Genomic DNA, 23,233 nt, shown 5'->3' with positions numbered 1-23,233 from the left:
CGGCCTCACTAAGCATGGCGGCGCGGCCTCCGCTCTGATTGGTTGATCGTCTTCACCGTAATCTTGGGCGCTCGCGAGCGCTTTGAGGGGTGCTTGGCTCACTCGGCAGATGTGGTGGGAGAATCGGATCCGCACAACGTTTTGGATTTGCCCTCTTCCACATTTTGAATATCCGAGGTCGGCGCCAGAATTGAAACGCGAGGCTGAGTTCTCCCTGTTTCCCGGTTCTGCCGCGGGAACCTTTGGGGAAGCGCGGAAGGAAAGGAAGGGCGTGCGATTGATGACCGGCCCCTTCAGTCTCTCCCTGGTCGTGGGGTCCCGCCTTGCGCTGCTGTGTGGATGCGTTCTTGCACATCTGGCCGCAGCTGTGTTTGTTAGCAGAAGTGGAAACTGATGCATGGAGAAGGGGAGAAAGGTCTTTCTTCTACCCAGTCCCCAAGGACCCCAAAGACCTTGTAAACCGATCCAGTTTCCAGACACGTGTACTTGAATGTTCAGCGGAGAAGGGCTTGAATACTGGAGCAGAAAGTGGGAACGCCTACCATTTTAAGGGATTCGTGTGTATTTCCAAAAATGATTGTTGACCACCGTCCAACACCGGCAGTGTGCGATTCGTGAGCGTCTCGCCCTCAAGCGGCTTCAACATGTTCTCCAGTTGGTTAACTGGGCTAAATAGGGGCTTAGCCACACCCACCGGAAGGATCGCGCAGCCGATCTGGCGGTCTCTAGCCAGAAGTCTGCTGCTGAGTTCACAACTGAGAGTTCCAGGTGAAAGCCGTGCGGGGCTCTTATCCTCTGAACCGCACTTCATCCTGTTCTCCATTCCCCGCTAGTCTGAACTGGATGGATGGTCTTAATGTAAAAGCAGATCATTCACCTTCTTCCTTTCTTATACTATAGTGTGTGTGTTTTCCTGGAATTTAAAAAGACCAGAAAATGAGCCACATAGATAGGCTTTTAGTTAATGCTACTAAGTCTCAAAAATTTTAAGTGTACATGGTGACTGTTTCACTTTCACACTAAAGTTAGTCACTGCACCATCCAACTTCTGTGATTCCTAAGGTCCTATTGGATATGGGAAGGATCTGTGCTGTGCTATTAAGAATAGGGTAAATTTTAGGTCAATGCAAATGCTTGGTGATCAAAAAAAATTGACTTCCTAACATAAGGCAAAAATTCACATTAAGGCAGTTATTTAGTTGTCTTTTGACACATTTACTTTTGACATTATAGATTTAATAGTGATTGAATCAAATTACATACTTAGATTTACTTTATTAATTTTATCCATTGACATGAAATACCTAAGATGATATGATTTGAAGTCTTTATTTTTAAGCAGTTTGGAAATAATAGATTTTTCATCTTGCTTTTTTCTTTTTAGAACTCAGTAGCTTTGTTGCCCGGACCAACACGTGTGGAGAGTTGCGTTCTTCACACTTAGGCCAAGAAGTCACCTTGTGTGGATGGATTCAGTACCGAAGGTAAGTTGACGCAGACGGTTTAAGAATGCCTGGTGTTGTCAGAAGAATAAAAGCTTTACAACTCCTACAAGATTCTCAAAATTCGTTAAATTTTCCATTTTGTTTTGAAAGGCCCGAATAGTGTTACTCTGAGCAAGTACCACTAGCATATGTTGAAGGGTGTAATAAGGAAGTGTGATCCACCAATGAACTGAAATGCCCCTTGGCTTACAAGGGTTGAAGACTCCTGACAAGGAGAAAATTCTGAGATGTCCTAAATTAAATTACTGCAGGCCAGAGGGTGGAAGGAAGAGATAAAGGGGTTAATTGGTTAACAGCTATAGTGCAAAACCAACAAAAGACTGCTCACACTCCTTAGTGTATGTTGGAATTATAATTGACATCCAGGTGGCTGTTTCTGAGATTATATAAAAAGAGTGAATAGCCAGGCCTCTCAAACTCCAGGAGTCTCTGCTTCTTGTTCACACATGAGCTTTACAGATTCTGCTGCTGTGCCCTAGCCCATAGTAGCCCTGCTTCACCTTCTCCTATTCCCTTTGTCTATAGCTAATGTTAGTTCTTTCAGAACAGCTCCAAGCACGTCAAACTCCTGGCCAGCGGGCCGCATGCCTCATTTATTTAAGGTGTCACACCTTTATCTCTGTTTCAGGTATAAAAACACTTGCAAAATTCCGGGATAACGGACATGCTGGGTTTTTTTTCTATCTAATCATGCTGCTCCATGCCCCAAGACCAGTCTTTTTTTGTGTTGTTATGGGGTGTTTTGGGTGTTTTTTTTTGGTAGCAATGGCCTAATAAACACTTTCTTTTAAAAAGACTTTCAGCCATGGAATTAAAATTTTTAGTTTAAAACTCCGAAGAACTAGTAATTGGGAATAGGCCAGCTAGTAAGCTCCAAGAGCATGAACAAGCTTATTTTATTCTAAATTTAGGTAGAGAACAGTGATTCTTTAAGATTAGAGCCCTTGCCCTGACTGGTTTGGCTCAGTGGATAGAGCGTCGGCCTGCGGACTGAAGGGTCCCAGGTTCGATTCCAGTCAAGGACATGTACCTTGGTTGCGGGCACATCCCCAGTAGGGGGTGTGCAGGAGGCAGCTGATTGATGTTTCTCTCTCATCGATGTTTCTAACTCTCTATCCCTCTTTCTTCCTCTCTGTAAAAAAATCAATAAAATATATTTTTTAAAAAAAGATTAGAGCCCTTTTGTTGTATTCTAGAACATTTCTGAATAGTACAGTAATTCACATTGAAGAAATCCAAATACATAGATAGTGTGACCTCTCTAAAGAATATGTCCCAAATGAATGGACATTTGACCCATAAATTTGTTGATTTTATCTTCTCAAAATCAGAGGTGGTGCCCAGCCAGCATAGCTCACTGGTTGAGCATTGACCTACGAACCAGAAAGTCACAGTTTGATTCCCAGTCAGAGCACGTGCCTGAATTGTGGGCTCGGTCCCCAGTGGAGCATGCAGGAAGCAGCAGATCAATGATTCTCTCTTATCCTTGATGTTTCTATCTCTTCCTCCCTTTCTCTCTGAACTCAATATAAATATATATGTATTTTTTAATTCAGGAGGCTTTCTGAACATCTTGTTGGTAGTAAAGAGTATGAAAAATGTAGATTGAATGCTAAAAATGTTGGGATTTGGGGAACCTTTAGATGGTTTATAGAGATATTAAATTAGTAGTTGGACCTCCTCCAGAAAATTTTAGTTTTATCTTTTTTTAGGAAGAGGCTTTATATTACTGTACTTCAAAAATGTCCAATCAGATGTTTTTAGTACCCTAAAATATTCTCTTGGATTTTAATATGTGGAAAGTTTTCAAATTTAATAAAATTTTCTTATAAAGACTTAAGCCAATGAAAATTAAAATATTTTTTAAATCTTCCTTTTCATTAATAAGCCATCTGGATAACATTATATATAAAAGTCTATGCAACCAAACAACCGGTCAACCTGTCACTATGACATGCACTGACCACCAGGGGGGGCAGATGCTCAACATAGGAGCTGCCCCCTGGTGGTCAGTGCCCTTCCACAGCCAGTCTCCTGTGGCCAGCCAACCTCCTGCGGTCCCTCCCCCTGGTCGGCCAGCCCCCATCAGCCCTGATCGCTGGCCAGGCTGAGGGACACCACCAGTGCACGAATTTGTGCATCAGGCCAGGCCTTTTATTGTTTAGCCAATAAAAATTAAAAACAAAAAGAAGTGTGTTTGTTTTTTGTTTTTCAATAATAAGCTACATAGAGCTCTGGCCAGGTGGCTTGGTTGGTTGGAGTGTCATCCCATATACCAAAAGGTTTTGGGTTCGATTCCTGGTCAGGGCACATACCAAGGTTTCAGGTTTGATCTCCAGTTGGGGTGCATTCCAGAGGCAACTCATCAATGTTTCTCTCCCACATTGATTTTTTTTTTCTCTCTCTCCCTCTCCTTTCTCTAAAATCAATAAACATATCCTCAGGTGAGGATTTAAAAAAAAAAGCTACATAGAAAATTTCATGACTATCTATATATATAAAAGGCTAAGTTTCCGTCCTCCAACCGGTAGCTCTGATGCACACTGGCCATTTAAAAATGAACAGCACCACGAACCTGGCGCCAACAAGCCAACACTCAGCTTCCCCCAAGTGGGACACAGGCCCCGCCACCACCCCGGAACAACACCTCACCAAATCGCAGCCAACGCTGCCAAGACCCCTTGGCGCAAAATGCACCCCACAGCCCAGCCCAGCCCGGAAACGGTCACTGTTGGTGCCGGGTAATGACATCATGTAGCAACGCCCGGCTTCCTCTCCCTAGTGACTAGTATCCTTGGAGTTTCTTCAGCCCAGGAACCCAACTTGCTTTATAGCCATTTTATAGTTTAACTAAATGTTTGTGAAGCATTTTCCCTTGCCTCATCTCATTTGATCCTCACAGAAGTCCTGGAGTAGGTAGATAGGAAACTCGATAGAATCCTATTTTGTTTTCATCAGCAAGACACGAATAGCAATATTAAAATATTTCTTCTAATTAATTTCCTTTTAATGTGCACAAATCTGTGCACCAGGACACTAGTAGCTAATAAAAACACATATTATTATAATAAATGTGAGAAATTATATGGGTCTTTTGTTTGTTTGTTTGCTTTGCCTGCTTAAATTTTGGGCCCAGAGATTTTATCCTAACATGTTCATTTTCTTCATTAATCAGGCAAAACATCTTCCTGGTGTTAAGAGATTTCCAGGGGCTTGTTCAAGTTCTCATTCCTCAGGATGAGGTAATGGAAGGTTTCCTACTGTTACTGAAAGCCTCTCTGATGCTGTGGTCAGGGTAACTAAATTTGTTTGAGGTTTGAAATTCAAAAGTTAATAAAAAGTTAAAAAAATACAAGCAACATTGAGACAAATGACAAACTGGGGGAAAATGTTCACCACAAACATACACCTATATAAATATAAATGAGATATTTGTTAATGAGCACATCAAATACAGGGGCTAATATCTAAAAGGTTACTACAGCCTTAGCTGGTTTGGCTCAGTGGATAGAGCATCGGCCTGCGAACTGAGGGGTCCCGGGTTCGATTCCGGTCAAGGGCGTGTACCTTGGTTGCGGGCACATCCCCAGTGGGAGGTGTGCAGGAGGCAGCTGATCGATGTTTCTCTCCCATCGATGTTTCTAACTCTCTATCCCTCTCCCTTCCTCTCTGTAAAAAATCAATAAAATATATTTTAAAAAATAAATAAATAAAAGGTTACTACAGATCAAATTTAAAAAAAAAAAAAAAACACAACAAACAGTGACCCAGCAGAAATATGAACCTAGGACATGGACATAAAATTAACAGAAAAGAAAAAGAAAATATAAATCACTTTTAGATGTATTAAAATATGCCCGACCTCACTCATAGGTAGAGAGATAACTACACAGAATTGTTATTTTTGACACACAGATTGACAACACACTGCTAGGGAAAATAAGTGTTCCTACATGCATGGAGGGAGTCGAAATGGCACTAGTTCCATCGAGGGCAATTTGGCAACATCAAAACTAGAAGTGCATCTATCCTTTCAACCACTCCTTCCACTTCTAGTCAGTTATCTTACAAGCACCTTACACCTAGACTTAGACAGATGCAAAATGACATAAATACAAGGTTTTTCATTGCGGGATTATTTTTAATAGAAACAAACAAATTGGGAAGAACCTAGTTGTTCCCCAATAAGAGCGTGGCATAAAAAATGACAGCCATAGAAAAAAGGTTGAAAATAGCTCTTTATGAACTAATATGGAAAAAGAAAGGTATATTGATAGAGGAAACAAAACAGGAGTGCTGTCATCTGTATTAAAAAGGAGGGGTGTGTGTGTGTATTTCATGATGTGTCCCTGGAAGGATCCGTGAGTATCTGGGAAGAGGAACTAAAGGGCAAGGACAGGAGGGAGACTTCACTGTATATCTGTTTGTTTCCTTGAAGTTTGAGCCATGTGAAGGTACTACTTGCTAAAAATAATTACCATTAAAATTAGATAAAATAAAGCTCTCTCATCATAGTTGTTGGGCAACATGGGTTCCTATTGTAATGCTTGTATGCCTAAGAAAAATTTTATTTACTCAGCTTTTAGTGTTTGAAATAAGAGCAATGAATTATCTCAGGATCTAGAAATGAGCATAGCTAACCTTCAGACGCCATTAATGCTGTGGGACTTAACTGACCCTAAGACTAACCCTGGAAACAGTTGCCTTTCAAGTATGTATGTGGGATTTGTTTGCATTAATCGTTTCTTTCCTTATTTTCCTTTAAGAAAAACATTTTTACACTCTTAGTTAAGAGTTTGACTTGTTGTATTAACTGCAGTCAAAATTGTGATGCAATTTACCAAATTCTTTAATAAAGTCATTAAGGGCAGCCCCAGTATTTACAGCAATTAAGCTCTATGAGTATTACCATTTTTCTAAACCATAGACTAGAGTTAGCACAGATTCCTTTAAATTCATGTGTTTCTTGGAACTGTTTTTCCCTCTTTTTCTGTAGTCCGCTGCTTCCGTGAAGAAGATTTTATGTGAAGCCCCCATGGAATCTGTGGTGCAAGTGTCTGGGACAGTGGTTTCCCGGCCTCCAGGACAAGAGAACCCAGTTAGTAGTTTAGACCCTGTATCTATGTAAACTTCACCATATACACTTGCACTGTCTGTCTGCACATTCAGGCAACAGAGGCTGAGCACCTATTGGACATCAGGCACTAAAGCTCTGTAAGTTCTATGAATGAACCTACAGATTTCAGAATCTTCACTATAAACACACACACTGATATAAATATGCATGTTAAGATATTTGTTAATGGTCATATCAGCCACAAGTATGCATAAGAATGTCAAAATTATGCACAGACATTTAGACTACACACTAAGCACCCGTGCATGTTATATACATAAGTGAATCATGTATTTTACAAATGTTCACTGTGTACATATCCTGCTGAGTAAATTTTTAAATAGGTCTCTTTCTCTCTTTAAGAAAATGCCAACAGGTGAGATTGAAATCAAGGTTAAAACAGCTGAACTTCTGAATCTGTGCAAGAAGCTGCCCTTTGAAGTTAAGGACTTCATGAAGGTGCCATCCTTTGTTATTAATGCCTACTATGTATATCCAAATGGTGGGAGCTAAAGATAAAGTTTTTGAAATTTCAAACTATCTAAAGTTAATGTCTTGTTAATATTTGAAAAAATATTTAAACATAAAAATCTTCAAATTTGTTTAGAAAACAGAGGCTCTTCGTTTGCAGTATCGCTACTTGGACTTGCGCAGTTTCCAAATGCAGTATAACCTGCGGCTAAGATCCCAGATGGTCATGAAAATGCGGGAGTATCTCTGTAATCTACATGGTAAGGGAGAAGCCTGTATGTTCTTGGAGCTTTTTAGCATCTCTTCTGTTCTATTCAGCAGTTTTACTGTATCCTCACCTTAGCATCATTGGGTCCAATGTTGCCAGAGGTCTGGAATTCACTTAATGTGTAAAGCAGTTTTTGAAGTTTAATTTCCAGGTGTTTTGTCCTAGAACATAATTTAGTAATTCAGAGCATACTTTAGCTCCCTACTGGGTCACAGATACAGCCTTTTAAAGGTGCTAGTGCCTGTTACCTTAAGTATTTCCATTCACTACTGCAGGTCAGACAGCCCTTTGGTTGTTACACCTGTAAGTTTTTAAAATTCTTTGTCATGCTTAAATAGCATTTGTTGTGAGCTCAGAAATGTCATGGGAATTAAATTTTACTCTTTAATTAGTCCTGGGGTCTTTTCCTACTATATTTATGTTATTTGTGTTATTTTTGCTATGCTAGCAGAATATTTAAAAAACCAGAACAGTTCATAGACAAGGACCCATTAAGTCAGAATTATTTCATTACAAAAGTATCAACTTTATGAACAGAATAGGATTTCGTGAAAATGTTCAGCTTTCTTCTTGGGTTTATAGAAACCATCATCAGTGGGCTTGGTAACTTTTTCAATCAAAATTCCTAATTAAGGGTAGCCTCAGATTATTGGACTATACCATAGACATCATATTTGACAAATTCCTATCTATTAAATTCAAATGTCTCTCTCTTTTTAGGGTTTGTGGATGTAGAAACACCGACATTGTTTAAGAGGACTCCAGGAGTACGTATCAACCTAACTGTAATGTCCTATTAGTTAGGAAACTGGACCACTTTGCATTTATATTCACTTGGTTTTATTTCTTTTACTTATTTTACTGCCTCAAGATGATCACATTATCCAGATTTTCTTAAGAGCTGAGAAAATTACCAGTGAAGCAGAGGTGCTAAGAGGCAAAGCCAGTCCGAGTCCCACCTGCTCACAATCCATTTTCTCTCTGGGGATGTGAGTGGATCCTGTTGCCAAGGCCCCACGCTGCATGCCCAACCCCAGTGTGTATCCCTCCCTTAACTGAGGTGGACACTTAAAGACCCTGAGCCTGCCCTTCTCACCTGCAGCAGGGCCTTAGGAACTTGGAGTTGGGGTTTCGCCATCCCTGCTTCATAGTCTAGGAGAGAAAACAGGACTTAGGGCTGAGCAGAAGTCACGCCTACTGCTTTGGGTGCAGCAGCTCATTGAACCAGGTCCAAGCATGCATTGTAGCCCTATGTTCTCTAGGTCTCAATGATATTCACTTAAAAGGGGTTCATAGGCTACAGTTTCCAGGACCCAACACATTACCCAGTTTTTGGCTTTGCATTGGGTTTCCTGGGCATTTTAATTCAGGATGAACCTTTTCACATAGAAAATGCTAAAAGCTTAGTAACAAGTAAAATAGCATCTTCTAGCCTTCAGTTCATAGTGGTGTTGAAGAGTTGAGTGCAAAAGCAGTGGGGAGGGGGTAGGTAGGAGAGGGTAAAGAGGGGATAAATGGTGATGAAAGGAGACTTGACTTGTGAACACACAGTGCAATATACAAATGATGTATTATAGAGAATTATACACCTGAAACCTATATAATTTTTATTGACCAATGTCACCCCAATAAATTTAATTTTTTTTAAAGAGTTGTGGGCAACAAATGTGAAGTAGATGAACTAATCAGGGAACATTAGAAATAGGCCAGGGCAAGGCCACTCATACTTCTTCAGAATCCTTCTGATTCTTCTCACTCTTTTATTCTAAATGTCAAATCTAAGGGGGGTAAAAAGAAATGGGATTTTGACTGGTCATTTTAATGTGGGTTTCATTGAAGTCTTCCTTTAGGTCCTTTAGTAAAACTATATTTTTCCTTAAAAGAAAAGAGAGTTGAAAAAATTGTATGGGTCAATATTTTGAGATAAAAATCTTTGTATTCTACTTGAGTTTTCTTTGATGCAAATCAATAATGAATTGGGCCCTAACCGGTTTGGCTCAGTGGATAGAGCGTCGGCCTGGGGACTCAAGGGTCCCAGGTTCGATTCCAGCCAAGGGCATATACCTTGGTTGCGGGCACATCCCCAGTAGGGGGTGTGCAGGAGGCAGCTGATAGATGTTTCTCTCTCATCGATGTTTCTAACTCTTTCCCTCTCCCTTCCTCTCTGTAAAAAGTCAATAAAAAATATATTTTTTAAAAAAATAATGAATTGGTTCCCTAAATATAAATCCCTTATTCATTAAGAACTGACATTTCTAAACCTTGATGTTCAATCTATTTATACAATATCTGGACTCATAAAACTGTAGTTTAATTTAGAAAAGCAGGTAGGAATTATGTGAATAGGAATTGAGAATTCATTTCAACAAGCATACATTTAATACCTACTATGTCCAAACATTTATTTTTTTATTTTTTTTTTTTTAAATATATTTTATTGATATTTCACAGAGAGGAAGGGAGAGGGATAGAGAGCTAGAAACATCGATGAGAGAGAAACATCGATCAGCTGCCTCCTGCACACCTCCCACTGAGGATGTGCCCGCAACCAAGGTACATGCCCTTGACCGGAATCGAACCCGGGACCTTTCAGTCCGCAGGCCGACGCTCTATCCACCGAGCCAAACCGGTTTCGGCTATGTCCAAACATTTAAAGACTACTGTGTGCAAGCCTTTGGGGGACTAAAAGGTGAACAAGAAATGATCTCTGTCATCAGAAGGACTTTGCTCTTTAGTTCATTGATGAGCTGAAGTATCAGCTTCCACCAGTTCTTGGGTTTGTTTCTTTTCATAATGTCTCCTCTCTCTCCCTCCCCACCCCTCTCTCGTTAAAAGGGTGCAAAGGAGTTTGTAATACCATCCAGGGAACCTGGAAAGTTCTATTCTCTCCCTCAGAGTCCTCAACAGTTTAAGCAGCTTCTGATGGTTGGTGGTTTAGACAGGTGAGCTTTCTTTATGCTAGTAGTTGTCAGGAAAGGAAAAGTGGTGACGGGAAGGGAAAAAGAAAAAAAAGTTGCCTGGATTCTTTTTATTTTTTTAATATATTTTTGATTTCAGAGAGGAAGGGAGAGGGAGAGAGAGATAGAAACATCAATAATGAGAGAGACCCTAGCCGCTTTGGCTCAGTGGATAGATTGTCAGCCTCCGGACTGAAGGGTCCCGGGTTCGATTCTGGTCAATGGCACGTACCTCAGTTGCAGGCTCAATCCCTGGCTCTGGTTAGGAAGTGTGCAGGTGGCAACCAATCAATGTTTCTCTCTCTCTCTGTCTCACCCCCTCCCTTCCACTATCTCTAAAAAAAAAAAAATATATATCAATGGAAAAATATCCTTGGGTGAGAATATCCTTGGGTGAGATTAACAAAAAAATAAAAATAAAAAAATAATGATAGAGAATTATTGATCGACTGTCTCCTGCATGCCCCCTACTGGGGATCGAGCCTGCAATCTAGGCATATACCCTTGACCTAAATCAAACCCGGGGACCCTTAAGTCCGCAGGCCAACACTCTATCCACTGAGCCAAACCAGCTAGGGCTGCCTGAACTCTTAAAAGAAGGTTAGAAAATGTATGAGCATTTGGGAAATATATGCAAAATACTCTAAAAATATGTAGTCATTCTTTTTTTTTTTTTTTTTTAATATATTTTATTGATTTTTTACAGAGAGGAAGAGAGGAAGGGAGAGGGATAGAGAGTTAGAAACATCGATGAGAGAGAAACATCGATCAGCTGCCTCCTGCACGCCCCCTACTGGGGATGTGCCCGCAACCAAGGTACATGCCCTTGACCGGAATTGAACCTGGGACCCTTGCGTCCGCAGGCCGACGCTCTATCCACTGAGCCAAACCGGTTTTGGCTGTAGTCATTCTTTAGTAAAGATTTATTGGGTGGCCACTGTGTGCAGAGCTATAAGCTAGTAAATGTGGCAGGGGATTCAAAACAGAATAGCTTTTGTTCTCAAGGAATTAATGAATCTAGTAAGACAGAACAGGATAATAAATAAAACCAACTGTGATATAAGCAAAAAATTAGTACATTGAGAGTTGCAGGGTAGATATTAAGAGGTTTGAAATTATATTGTTTGGGAAGTATAAAAACTTTGTGAGCTGGGCCTCCTGGTACAGAGTTCATTTCAGCAGATAGAGTTGAGAGTTGAATGGCATAGCTCAAGTATATTCATGGAGCAACAAGTAGTTCAATTTGGCCAAAGCACAAGAGTCTGTGTGAAGAAGCATGAACCGCCTTGCATGCCAGTCTAATATGTGAATATCCAAAGGTGCCATTGTATATTTCTAAAGCAATATATAGAATAGTTCAATTCTGAGTCAGCTACGTATCTGATTAGGTTAGGGCATCATAATGAATTTTTAAATTTCTTATATGCCCTTTAGGTATTATAATTAATTTATCTCATAGCCGCAAGGCCATGAATTTGGGGGGAAATGTGTGTATGTCTTATTAGAATCATGACTCAATTCATGCTATTTTTCTATTGTAGATATTTTCAGGTTGCCAGATGTTATCGAGATGAAGGCTCGAGGCCAGACAGACAGCCTGAGTTTACGCAGGTACAAAGCTATATTCACTTGTCTCTTACTCATGCAGTCTCACTACAGCCCAGTGTCTCCAGTCCAAGACAGTAGTCAGATAGACTTCTCATTATATTTTATCCATCAGATATTTATTGAAACTGGCCTGCAGTGGAGGCATTCATTATTTAACTTTTGACATATTTCGTGTGTCCTTTTTATAAGGATTTTGGCCACCAACTAAGCGATGCCAAAGATCCCATAGCACTTTCATGGTCGTGATCAAGTTCTTAAAACACCTCTTGTACATTAAGAACTAACAGTTCTATATGTTGATATTTACTCTGCCTACTCTGGGCACTCATCAGAGCTGCTATGATTTGGTTTCTGTTTGGTAGCATATGAATCAGTGTGATGAAGCACAAAAATCATAAGCTTTGAAGGTAGACAGACCTGGGATCAAGTGTAGCTTTACTACTTACTAGCTGTACATACATGGGCAAGTGACTTAGCTTCTATGAGCCATGGGTAGTCATAGGAACTAAACAAGTGGATGATGTATGTAAGCATTCGCACAGTACCTGACATAAAACAGATGTACAGTCCTGCTGGTGTAGCGCAGTGGTTGAGTGTCGACCTATGAACCCGGTCACAGTTAAATTCCTGGTCAGGGCACATGCCTGGGTTTTGGGCTCTATCCCCAGTAGGTGGCGTGCAGGAGGCAGCCAATTGATCATTCTCTCATCATTGATGTTTCTATCTCTTTCTCCCTCTCCTCTGAAAAAAAAAAAAAAAAAAGTTTAAACACAGATGTACAATAATATTTATTCCCCCCATGTATTAAGTATTTATGTCCAGAATCCTGTGGTAACTTAAAACCAGAGAAATATATGAATATGTACATAGTAATATTATGGCTGTTCAAGTTAGTTTCCATGTGTTGTTTGGTTTCAGATTGACGTAGAGATGTCTTTTGTAGACCAGACCGGGATCCGGAGTCTAATTGAGGGTTTGCTCCAGTATTCCTGGCCCAATGACAAAGGGCCTGTGGGGGTGCCTTTTCCTTCTATGACTTTTGCTGAGGCTTTGGCCAGCTATGGAACTGATAAACCCGACACTCGCTTTGGGATGAAGGTACTTTTGCCTCTTCAATTTTCCTGGTCTCTACCCCCATATAGTCCCACAGTCTTTTGAACCACTTCGAAATTTACAACCAGTTGCACACACTGCTGTATCATATTTCTGTTGTTACCTTAGCTTGTTACTTTTGTTGTTTTGGAGCTACAGCAAGAGAGGATGACAGTCTGTTAGCATCACAATACTTTTTTCTATCTACTGTGTTCCAAAACCAAATTCCAGAGAGCAAGATTCTTGCTATAAGGTTTATATTATTGATAAGTTATCAATTATATGGACACAAATGATAACTTGAAAGGAAAAACAAAAAACCCTGTTTTTTCCTCATCAATTTTTCTTAAGCTAACTAAAATGGCACTTGGAAGGCCATTAAGAGATATTTATTCTTTTTCTGTGGTATTTAAAGAGCTCAAACCTATGGAAAAAAATTTCAAATTATCAAGATCAATACATATTTAACTATAAGGGTCAGGGGAGGATGTACATGGAGCAGTTTCCATTGGCAAGCCTCTCATTATTTGCTCTTAGAGAGCAACAGCCCTTTGTGTGATGCTGGTGACATTACCGCATCTATTCTCAGTTCAGATGCCTCAGAAATTGAGTCCTGCCTCGTCTACAAATAGGCAGTGCTTGGCTCTTAGATTGAAAACATTTGCTATACAAAGTCCTAACTGCCTACTCACAGCTGCTGCCAAAAAACAAAAATTTAAATATCCCACAACAAACACTCCTTGATTTTTGTTTTGGAATATGAAACAGTGGTTCTTAAATCAGACTGCTTCAATTGTGCTTCTGCCACTACCAGCTGTGTCATCTTGGGCAAGTTTCTGCCTTCTCTGTGCTTTGGTTTTTGCATTTATTTAATGGGGATAATAAGAATGCCTTCCTTATACTCTTGTTTTACAGATGAGATGAATTAATACTAGTGAAGAGTACATTAGCACGAGCCATAGTGCCCAGCCCATGACAATCACTCTATGTGAATGCACTTTGTAGATGTTAACAGCTTTACTTTCTTTAAAAACTTGTTTGTAAAATGTTTTAGTTACCCTTTTTTTTAACCCATTTCCCAGATTGTAGACATCAGCGATGTGTTCAGAAACACAGAGGTTGGATTTCTTCAAGATGCACTTAGTAAACCCCAAGGAACCGTCAAAGCCATATGCATCCCTGAAGGAGCAGTAAGTGAGGCACAATTCTGTGTGTTCTCTAGAACCTGTTTGTGGGAAGTAAATATGTTCAACATGGGCACGTCTAAACTTCAGAAAGGACAGTCCTCTTTAAATCCTATATAATAAAAGAGTAATATGCAAATTAACCATCACTCCGCCATACCCACAAGCCACGCCTACAAGCCACTCCTACAAGCCACACCCACCAGCCAATCAGGAGTGAATATGCAAATAAACCCAACCAAGATGGCTACGGCCACAGAGAGCAGGAGGGAGGCTTGGGTTTCCCGGGCAATGGAGGAAGCCAAGCTTTCCGCCTGCCCTTGCCGGCCTAGGCCTCCACTCAAGGCTACAAAGTTTCAATGATAGAAGATACATAAACCCAAACAGAAATGGCGCCAGCCACGGAGCTGGAAAGAGGAGGAGGCTAGGGTTGCCCCCGGTGATGGAGGAAGCCAAGCTTTCTGCACACCCTGGCTGGCCCAGACCTCTGCTTAAGGCTATAAAGTTTCAATTATAGAAGATACATAAATCCCCCCCAAAATGGCTGCTGCCACGGAGCAAGCAGAAGGCTTGGCTCCGCTCCAGGCTACAAAGTTTCAATTGTAGAAGATAAATAAACCCCAGATCCCAGGGCCTCCACTTGGGTCGCCAGGGGGCGTGGCCAGCCTGCAAACCACCAGAGTTTCCTCGCCCAGGCCTCCTCACGCCCCAAGGGAACCCCCACCCTGATCCGGGACACCCTTCAGGGCAAACCAGTTGGCCCCGACCCGTGCACCAGGCCTCTCTCCTATCTAATAAAAGAGTAATATGCAGATTGACCATCACTCCAACACACAAGATGGCTGCCCCCATGTGGATACAAGATGGCCACCACAAGATGGCCAGCAAGGGAGGGCAGTTGGGAGGGACCAGGCCTGCAAGGGAGGGCAGTTGGGGGCGATCAAGCCTTCAGGGGAGGGCAGTTAGGGGTGACCAAGCTGGCAGAGGAGGGAAGTTAGGGGCGACCAGGCCTGCAGGGAAAGGCAGTTGGGAGGGACCCAGACCTGCAGGGGAGAGCAGTTGGGGGGACCAGGCCTACAGGGGAGGGCAGTTAGGGTTGACCAGGCCTGCAGGGGAGGGAAGTTGGGGGGGACCTAGGCCTGCAGGGGAGAGCAGTTGGGGGGGACCAGGCCTGCAGGGGAGGGCAGTTAGGCATCAATCAGGCTGGCAGGGGAGTGGTTAGGGGGTAATCAGGCTGGCAGGCAAAAGCGGTTAGGGGCAATCAGGAAGGCAGGCAGGCGAGCAGTTGGGAGCCAGCAGTCCTGGATTGTGAGAGGGATGTCCGACTGCCCGGGCAGTCGAACATTCCTCGAGGGGTCCCAGATTGGAGAGGGTGCAGCCTGAGCTGAGGGACACTCCCTTCCCCCGTGCACAAATTTCGTGCACCGGGCCTCTAGTGAGAATATAATCTTTTCAAATAAACTCATAAAAATTGTTTAAAGAAAAAGAATACTTACATATCTTTATGTAAAGTCTAACAGTGTCCCTAAAACTATGGAGAACAATAAAACCTGATGAATATGAGTTTGTACTCAAGATCTAGAGCTTTTTTACTTTTTCCCCTTTTAAACATTGCTGTAAAGTACACCTGCTTCATTTGGGGTCATTTTCATTAGTGATGAGCATAACATCATATTCATATTCTGTCTCCAGCCTCAGTTTGTCCAGAGCTCTCAGCTTAACCCAGCATAACCCTTGCATGTTGGGTCTTGAAAAAGATTACTATTTTGAAAGACTACTCATTCGGATATATAAGCATATTAAGTATATTCAATCTGGGGATAAGAATTCAGTCTCATAATTACTTCATATGTTCAGTGGAAAGTAATGTGGTATCCATGCTCTAGTCCAGAAAGAATGAATGTACTCAGGTGAGCTCTGTACAACATATATTGTTGTCATTATTATTTACCCCAATTTGAGGATGTCCATTCTTCCCCAAGTAGCTTATCAGACCTGCTGGGTCATGAACCCTGACTCCTCCTTTGTTTATCTCCCATACCTACTTAAGTGGCCCATAAATATTAGTTATGATGACATTGTCTTACTTAGAAAGACATTGAGATAATTTACAAAAAGTAAGATATAAAGAATTTTAAGAGACCTGAAATAATTAAATTATGAATCTTCTTATTGACCTGAAAGTTATCGTTTCTTTCACAATTCAGAATGTAAAAATTCATTTGGAACATTTATCCTGCATATTACGTGGAATACATGCACAGCTATTCCCAGTGACACTTGCATACAGTGTTTGGAAAATTAAAGCCCTGTAACAAGCTTTACATTTTTGTTACTTGGCAGCAGAAATTAAATTTGTATTTAATCCTACTCTTGTGATGAACACAAAATATATTTGTATTCCCTTTGCTATCATAAACATGTTTATGAAGCTAAGTGTCATATTGTTGAGTTTACTTTTTCTTTCATCAGAAATACTTAAAAAGGAAAGACATTGAATCGATTAGGAAATTTGCAGCTGACCATTTTAATCAGGTAAGAATTAATTAGAGCAGTTTTTTTCCTTTCTTTCAGGGATTCAATATTTTTAACTAATAATTGCTTGAGTTCTTTCACTAACATTAGTTCCGAGGATCTTGTTATTTCAGATCATTCTTCTATTTTTCCTTTTTATTTTTAAACTTAACCTTACCTCTGGGTATAATTCTAAGACTTCAACTTAGTTGAACTCACCGTTAATCAGAATGGAAGTTCAACCATAGCTTTTTAAAATAAACAACAGTACTTTAATCTGGTTAGGAAAATAAATAGAGCCCCATGTGCCCAAGATTTAAATGAAACTGTGGTGGGTGTGAAAGAAAGCCTGAATTAATTGTTCTTCCTGTACCCTTTTTAAAAATTCTGAGTAAAACTTTGATAGACAACTGTGTTCTGGGCTTGGTTAATGGTAGAACTAAAACGGGAGGAGCAGGAGTGGAAATGGGCATTCTTAACTTTCACAAGAAATGGAAACTGCCTCGGCCATTTTGGAATCAATGACTTTAAAAATAGTCATGTTTTTTGAGTCATTAAAATCAGTGATACTTTGAAGAAAGAATCTAAAATATAAGACTTTATGCTCCATTCACTTGCAATCTGCCAAAAATTTGCAGAAATCTCATCTACTGACATCCCTCCTGACTCGTCATTCTCTGTGTTTTTTGTTATGAGATTGCTTTTTAAATTCCTTTTGTATCATTTTGAAGCGGTTCAGGAGGGAATAGAGATAATCTCATGTAAGTTTCCTTCTATTGGGAACAAGAAATCTTTGTACTATAAGAAAACCCCACTTTTTAGAAAAATGTTAATGAATCTTTTTCTTTATCACAGGAAGTCTTACCTGTGTTCCTGAAAGCCAATAGGAACTGGAATTCTCCGGTTGCTGAGCTTGTGATGGAGGAGCAAGGACTGGGCCTGATCAGACGAATGGAGAACCAGGAGGAGGACATGGTCCTGCTTACGGCCGGAGAGCACAAGAGAGCAGTAAGAGAAGTTACCTCCATGCTCCGTGCTGCTGGGGCTGAATGGAGCGCTCTTTTGTGCATGTAATACACATTTGAAATTGACTGTTAATTTCATTAAATGGAGCGGCTCTGCATGAGTTTTTATATGAGTAAATACCTTTTTTTTTTTTTAATCCTCATCTGAGGATATTTTTCCATTGATTTTTAGAGAGAGGGGAAGACAGAGAGAAATATCAATGTGAGAGAAACACATCGATTACCTCCTGCATGCACCTCCACCAGCAGCCGGGGGAGGAGCCTGCAACTGAGGCACATGCCCTTGACCAGAATCGAACCCCGGGACCCTTCGGTCTGCAGGCCATTGCTCTATCCACTGAGCCAAACCGGCTAGGGATATATGAGTAAATGTCTTTCAGCACTTTATAATGCACTGTATAAAAACTAGTTTCTTCACCGGCCACTAGCCTCCATGGGCACTGCTCACAGACTGGCTGTGGTTCTGATTAGGAAAGCCACTTAGGTAGAGAGCTGTCGGGACTCGATGTATAACTATGAAAAAATATGTTCATTTTCTAAGTTTTGTAAATTAAGAAAATTTGGTAGTCACTAACTTTTATACATAATGCATTTCTGAAAATGTGGAGGACAGGTCAGACTGCTGGAGGGCTGCTGGCTGGCAGACACCTGGCCCTACTTGATCGTGGCAGGATCCTCTTCCTTGGAGCAGCCACTGGGAGGTGGTGAGGGCTGCCAGGCACCGGCCGACTCACTGCTCTTCAGAAGATACACAGAAGACTGGACGAAGCTGAATAGGCCATTGTAAAATATGCAGAAGTGGTATAGAAGTCACACAAATACTGAAAATATGCTGTAAAGGTCAAGTACCGCTACTGTTACTATTGTAAAGAGAACTGAGGCTGAGAAGTTTAAAATTTGCACACACACAGCTGGGATGTGGAGGAGTCAGATTTTTTTCTTTTTTTTTTTTTTTTTTTTTAAATTATTTCCAGTTGCTAGATGGGAATCTTTTTTTTTTTTTTTTTAAATATATTTTATTGATATTTTACAGAGAGGAAGGGAGAGGGACAGGGAGTTAGAAACATCGATGAGAGAGAAACATCAATCAGCTGCCTCCTGCACACCTCCTACTGGGGATGTGCCCGCAACCAAGGTACGTGCCCTTGACTGGAATCGAACCTGGGACCTTTCAGTCCGCAGGCCGACACTCTATCCACTGAGCCAAACCGGTTTCGGCCAGATTTTTTTCCTAACCCTCAAAGTCTGGTTCCCAAAGGTGCACTCTTTTTTTTTTTTTTTTTTTTTTTTTAATATATTTTATTGATATTTTACAGAGAGAGGAAGGGAGAGGGATAGAGAGCCAGAAACATCAATGAGAGAGAAACATCGATCAGCTGCCTCCTGCACACCTCCCTCTGGGGATGTGCCCGCAACCAAGGTACATGCCCCTGACCAGAATGGAACCCGGGACCCTTCAGTCCGCAGGCCGACGCTCTATCCACTGAGCCAAACCGGTTTCAGCATAAAGGTGCACTCTTGAGTTAACCTCTAATCCACCCTGCCCTTCTCCTAGCAGCAAGCATTGTTGAACAGTAAGTACATGCCAAGCACTCCGCAGATCCTCATCACACCCTTCAGGGCAGTAAGGAAATCATGGGAATAGGTGCCCATCATCTTGCACCTTACACGTCTTATCTCACTGTGTCGTCACCACAGCCTTCTGGAATACTTTTTTTTTATATATATATATATATTTTATTGATTTTTTACAGAGAGGAAGGGAGAGGGATAGTGAGTTAGAAACATGGATCAGCTGCCTCCTGCACACTCCCCACTGGGGATGTGCCCGCAACCAAGGTACATGCCCCTGACCGGAATCGAACCTGGGACTCTTGAGTCCGCAGGCCGACGCTCTATGCACTGAGCCAAACCGGTCAGGGCTGGAATAGATACTTTTACTAGTATCTCCATTTCACTGTGGCAAAGGATGCAGAGATGTTAGTAGCAAACAGATGAGACTCAGGTCCATCAAGCTGATACCTGTGTTCTCCATTCCCAATCACTGAGGGTGACAGTCCTTCTCAGACCATTGAGTGTGTCTTCTATTACTTGGCTGATCCTTTCTCAGAGAACCGCCTGACTTTAGAATCCAGATCGGTCATTGCTGACTACTCTGTCCCAGCAGTTTCCTCGATGTTCCTATCTTCTGTTTGCAGTGCTCTTTGCTGGGAAAATTACGGCTGGAATGTGCTGACCTTCTAGAAGCAAGAGGAGTGCTGCTCCGTGACCCAGCTCTGTTCTCTTTCCTTTGGGTGGTGGATTTCCCACTCTTCCTTCCCAAGAAGGAAAATCCCGGGGAGCTGGAGTCAGCCCACCACCCATTCACGGCTCCCCATCCCAGTGACATCCACCTTCTCCACACTGAGCCCGAAAAGGTACCATATCTGTGCTTGCAAATCAAAGGAACTGTGGGAAAAAAAACAAAGCAAAGAACTTCCGATTTCAGTCTGACCCAGTTCTGGAAGCCCCAGAAGAAATTGTCGGTTTGAGTCAGTAGTTAACATTCTCTAATGTCGAGACTCTGAATCTTGTAGGTCCGTAGCCAGCACTATGACTTGGTTTTAAACGGCAGTGAGATAGGAGGTGGTTCTATCCGAATTCATGATGCACAGCTCCAGCGCTACATCCTGGAAACATTACTGAAGGTAACATGTTCTAACCTGGCCTTGTTTATGTCTCTTAAAATTTGTAATGAATGGAGGATTCACTAGATACAGGATAGTATTAGCTTCTCTCTCTACCTTTAGTGTAAGTCTTTGAAAAGTAGGTAATAGCTGTTTGGCAGTGCTTACTATATGCCAGGCACTGCCACACTTAATTCTCACCGTTACTTGAGATGAATACCCAAGTCCAGTGGTCTGTTCTTGGTCACCAAATTCAATGTCCCGTTCTTTGCCCTAATCTCTCCTACCTCCCAGCAGCATTTGACACTGTTGCTTCCTAATACCTTCCCTAGTCCCTTGACAGGACAGTTCCCTGCTTTCATCCTACCCTTTGGAGCCATATCCTTGGTCTTACTGTTTGCATTATAATAGCTGCATTTACTGAGTGCCAGGCATTTCTCTGCAGGTTTTCATATCTGTGACTTGTCACATCACCTTGCTCTACTGTAAACCTCTTAAGGTCTTTTTTAACTCACCATTGTTTTCCCTTTCACACCTAAATGCACTGTGTGCACTTAGTGGACCCTCAGTATGTATTTAAGTGGAACTGTCTTTTGAATTTCAGGAAGACGTGAAATTGCTCTCCCACCTGCTCCAGGCTTTAGATTACGGGGCGCCCCCTCATGGAGGAATTGCCTTAGGTAAACAGTCTGCCCTTTTACAAGCCAAATTTCATTCCATTGCACTGTCTCAAATTTGGGATCAGCTCAAGGGGGGTGGTGGATGGAGGAATAAAGGAGGTAGGGAGTGAGCCCAAGGGTTCTACAGAATTTATGTTTGGTGTTTACCAGTTATGAAGCTAAAACTTAACTAATCATTTTCATTTAAAAGATTTAATAGAATGGAACTGTATGGTCTTAGCTCAGACCCCTGGGGGCTCAGACACCTTGGTGGGAGCCTGGGAAGCCCTGCTGCCTAGCCCCAGCTTGTGTAGTAGGAGTGTGCCATGGCCCTTCCGACGGACAAGGACGCTCACCTTGCTGCTTTTATCAAGGAAGAGTGTGAGAAATTCTACAAAGTTCACTAGACTATGGACCCTCAACCACATGGACCTCCTTCTGTGTTCTTAGAGACTCCTACACAGCACCTAACTTTGTTTAGCCTTTAGTAAGCCCTTGCTAAAGGTATTACCTGCTGTCACTGTTCATCCCAGTAGATGTGACTGAGAGCATTTTTCTAAAGTGAGATAGAAAGTAATCTCAAAAGTTCTCTAAAAAGGCAGGGAACTAATGCCTGGGTGCAACTTGGTAAAGATTCTTATTTAAAAGTTCTCTGTAACCTTTGTAGAAAAACGAAGTCACTCCCATCCTCAGATTACATTCTCATCTGTTAACTTTGTGTTTTACTCACAGGGTTAGACAGACTGATATGCCTTGTCACTGGAGCACCAAGCATCAGAGATGTCATAGCCTTCCCAAAATCCTTCCGGGGGCAAGACCTCATGAGCAATGCCCCAGATTTTATCCCTCCTGAGGACCTGAAGCCCTATCATATTCAGGTCTCCTGGCCAACAGACGAAGAAACAGAAAAGAACTCATTGAATCCTCCTCGCCATGCAGAAAGTTGAGCTTTTGGTTTTCATCCTCTACTCCCTCCAGAGTTCTGCCAAAGATCTGACAGGTCTTTAGGTGGAAGTACTCCAGGCAACATTCTTTACCACAATGAAGAAACAGACAGTACTCATTCTGGACCTGATAACATGCATTATTAGAATTCTTTGTTTGGGACTTTTTTGAAGTTTCTTTTTACTTGGAGAGGTGTGAAAGATGGCTCTTTGTTAGAATATAATGGCTAAGTATCTTCTAATCATGTTTTTCTATACCCCGTGAGTAGGTTGTTCACTTGGTACAGAAGTAATCAGATCATGTGTGAAATGTGAGAAAATATTTGCCCCTTTAGACTGGTGAGTTAATGGAGGAGTCCGTTTAACCAGCGTCACCAAGAAAATCCTGTAAATTAAGCTGGACAATCATCATAATATAGTGAAAAGCAACATGATATAATGCCAAACATCACTGAAATGAAACCCACAAAATCCCAGTCATTGCTTCACTTTGAGCAAGTTACACAGGCCTTGCTTAGTCTCCCTCCTGCTGTGTGAAATGCAAACAGAACTTGTCTGGCTACCTCACAGGGCTCTTGCCAGAATCAGAGATCATGTACGTGGAAGATAATGTGAGTGAAAATGCTTTGGAAAATTATAACACAGGACACAAATGTATGACTGTCTACCCATCTGTAAACAGAAACAAGTACAGCTGTGTATTTTATTAAACAAAACTGATTACCTGTAGTAAAACAGTAAACTTATTCATCAGTATTGTTTATATTCCTATTTTTTTAAGTAACCCCTGAATACCTTTTCTTCAATTGTACTAAAAACATTTACCTTAGACCAGTGGTTCTCAATCTTTCTAATGCCGCGACTCTTTATTTTTTTTTTATTTTTTTTATTTATTTTTTTTTAATGTATTTTATTGATTTTTTACAGAGAGGAAGGGAGAGGGATAGAGAGTTAGAAACATCGATGAGAGAGAAACATCGATCAGCTGCCTCCCGCACACACCCTACTGGGTATGTGCCCGCAACCAAGGTACATGCCCTTGACCGGAATTGAACCTGGGACCTTTGAGTCCGCAGGCCGACGCTCTATCCACTGAGCCAAACCGGTTAGGGCGCCGCGACTCTTTAATACAGTTCATGTTGCGGTGACCCCCAACCATAAAATTATTTTCGTTGCTACTTCATAACTAATTTTGCTACTGTTAATGAATCGTAAATATCTGTG

At 41.5% G+C, this 23,233-nt stretch overlaps 1 protein-coding gene across 2 annotated transcripts; it reads left to right on the top strand.

Moving 5' to 3' along the window:
* Positions 1-57: 57 nt before the first annotated feature.
* Positions 58-22,843, top strand: DARS2 (aspartyl-tRNA synthetase 2, mitochondrial). Of its 2 annotated transcripts, none has more exons than XM_080647962.1 (17): positions 58-768; positions 1,385-1,484; positions 4,681-4,747; positions 6,502-6,603; positions 6,985-7,080; positions 7,229-7,352; positions 8,081-8,127; positions 10,196-10,302; positions 11,859-11,928; positions 12,844-13,023; positions 14,100-14,207; positions 16,674-16,736; positions 17,571-17,723; positions 19,939-20,157; positions 20,317-20,427; positions 21,011-21,086; positions 21,798-22,843. In XM_080647962.1, exons 1-17 carry the CDS (start codon positions 645-647, stop codon positions 22,010-22,012), a joined length of 1,962 nt encoding a protein of 653 aa, XP_080504088.1. In that variant the 5' UTR covers positions 58-644; the 3' UTR covers positions 22,013-22,843. The 2 variants fall into 2 exon arrangements, with proteins under 2 accessions (XP_080504088.1, XP_080504089.1); XM_080647963.1 differs by having other exon boundaries at positions 60-768; positions 7,253-7,352.
* The last annotated feature ends 390 nt before the right edge of the window (positions 22,844-23,233 follow it).

Source organism: Plecotus auritus (assembly GCF_963455305.1).
Source record: "Plecotus auritus genome assembly, chromosome: 12".
NCBI classification, from domain to species: domain Eukaryota; kingdom Metazoa; phylum Chordata; class Mammalia; order Chiroptera; family Vespertilionidae; genus Plecotus; species Plecotus auritus.
Note: the sequence above shows the minus strand (reverse complement) of the source record. Positions and strands in the feature narration are given on the sequence as shown.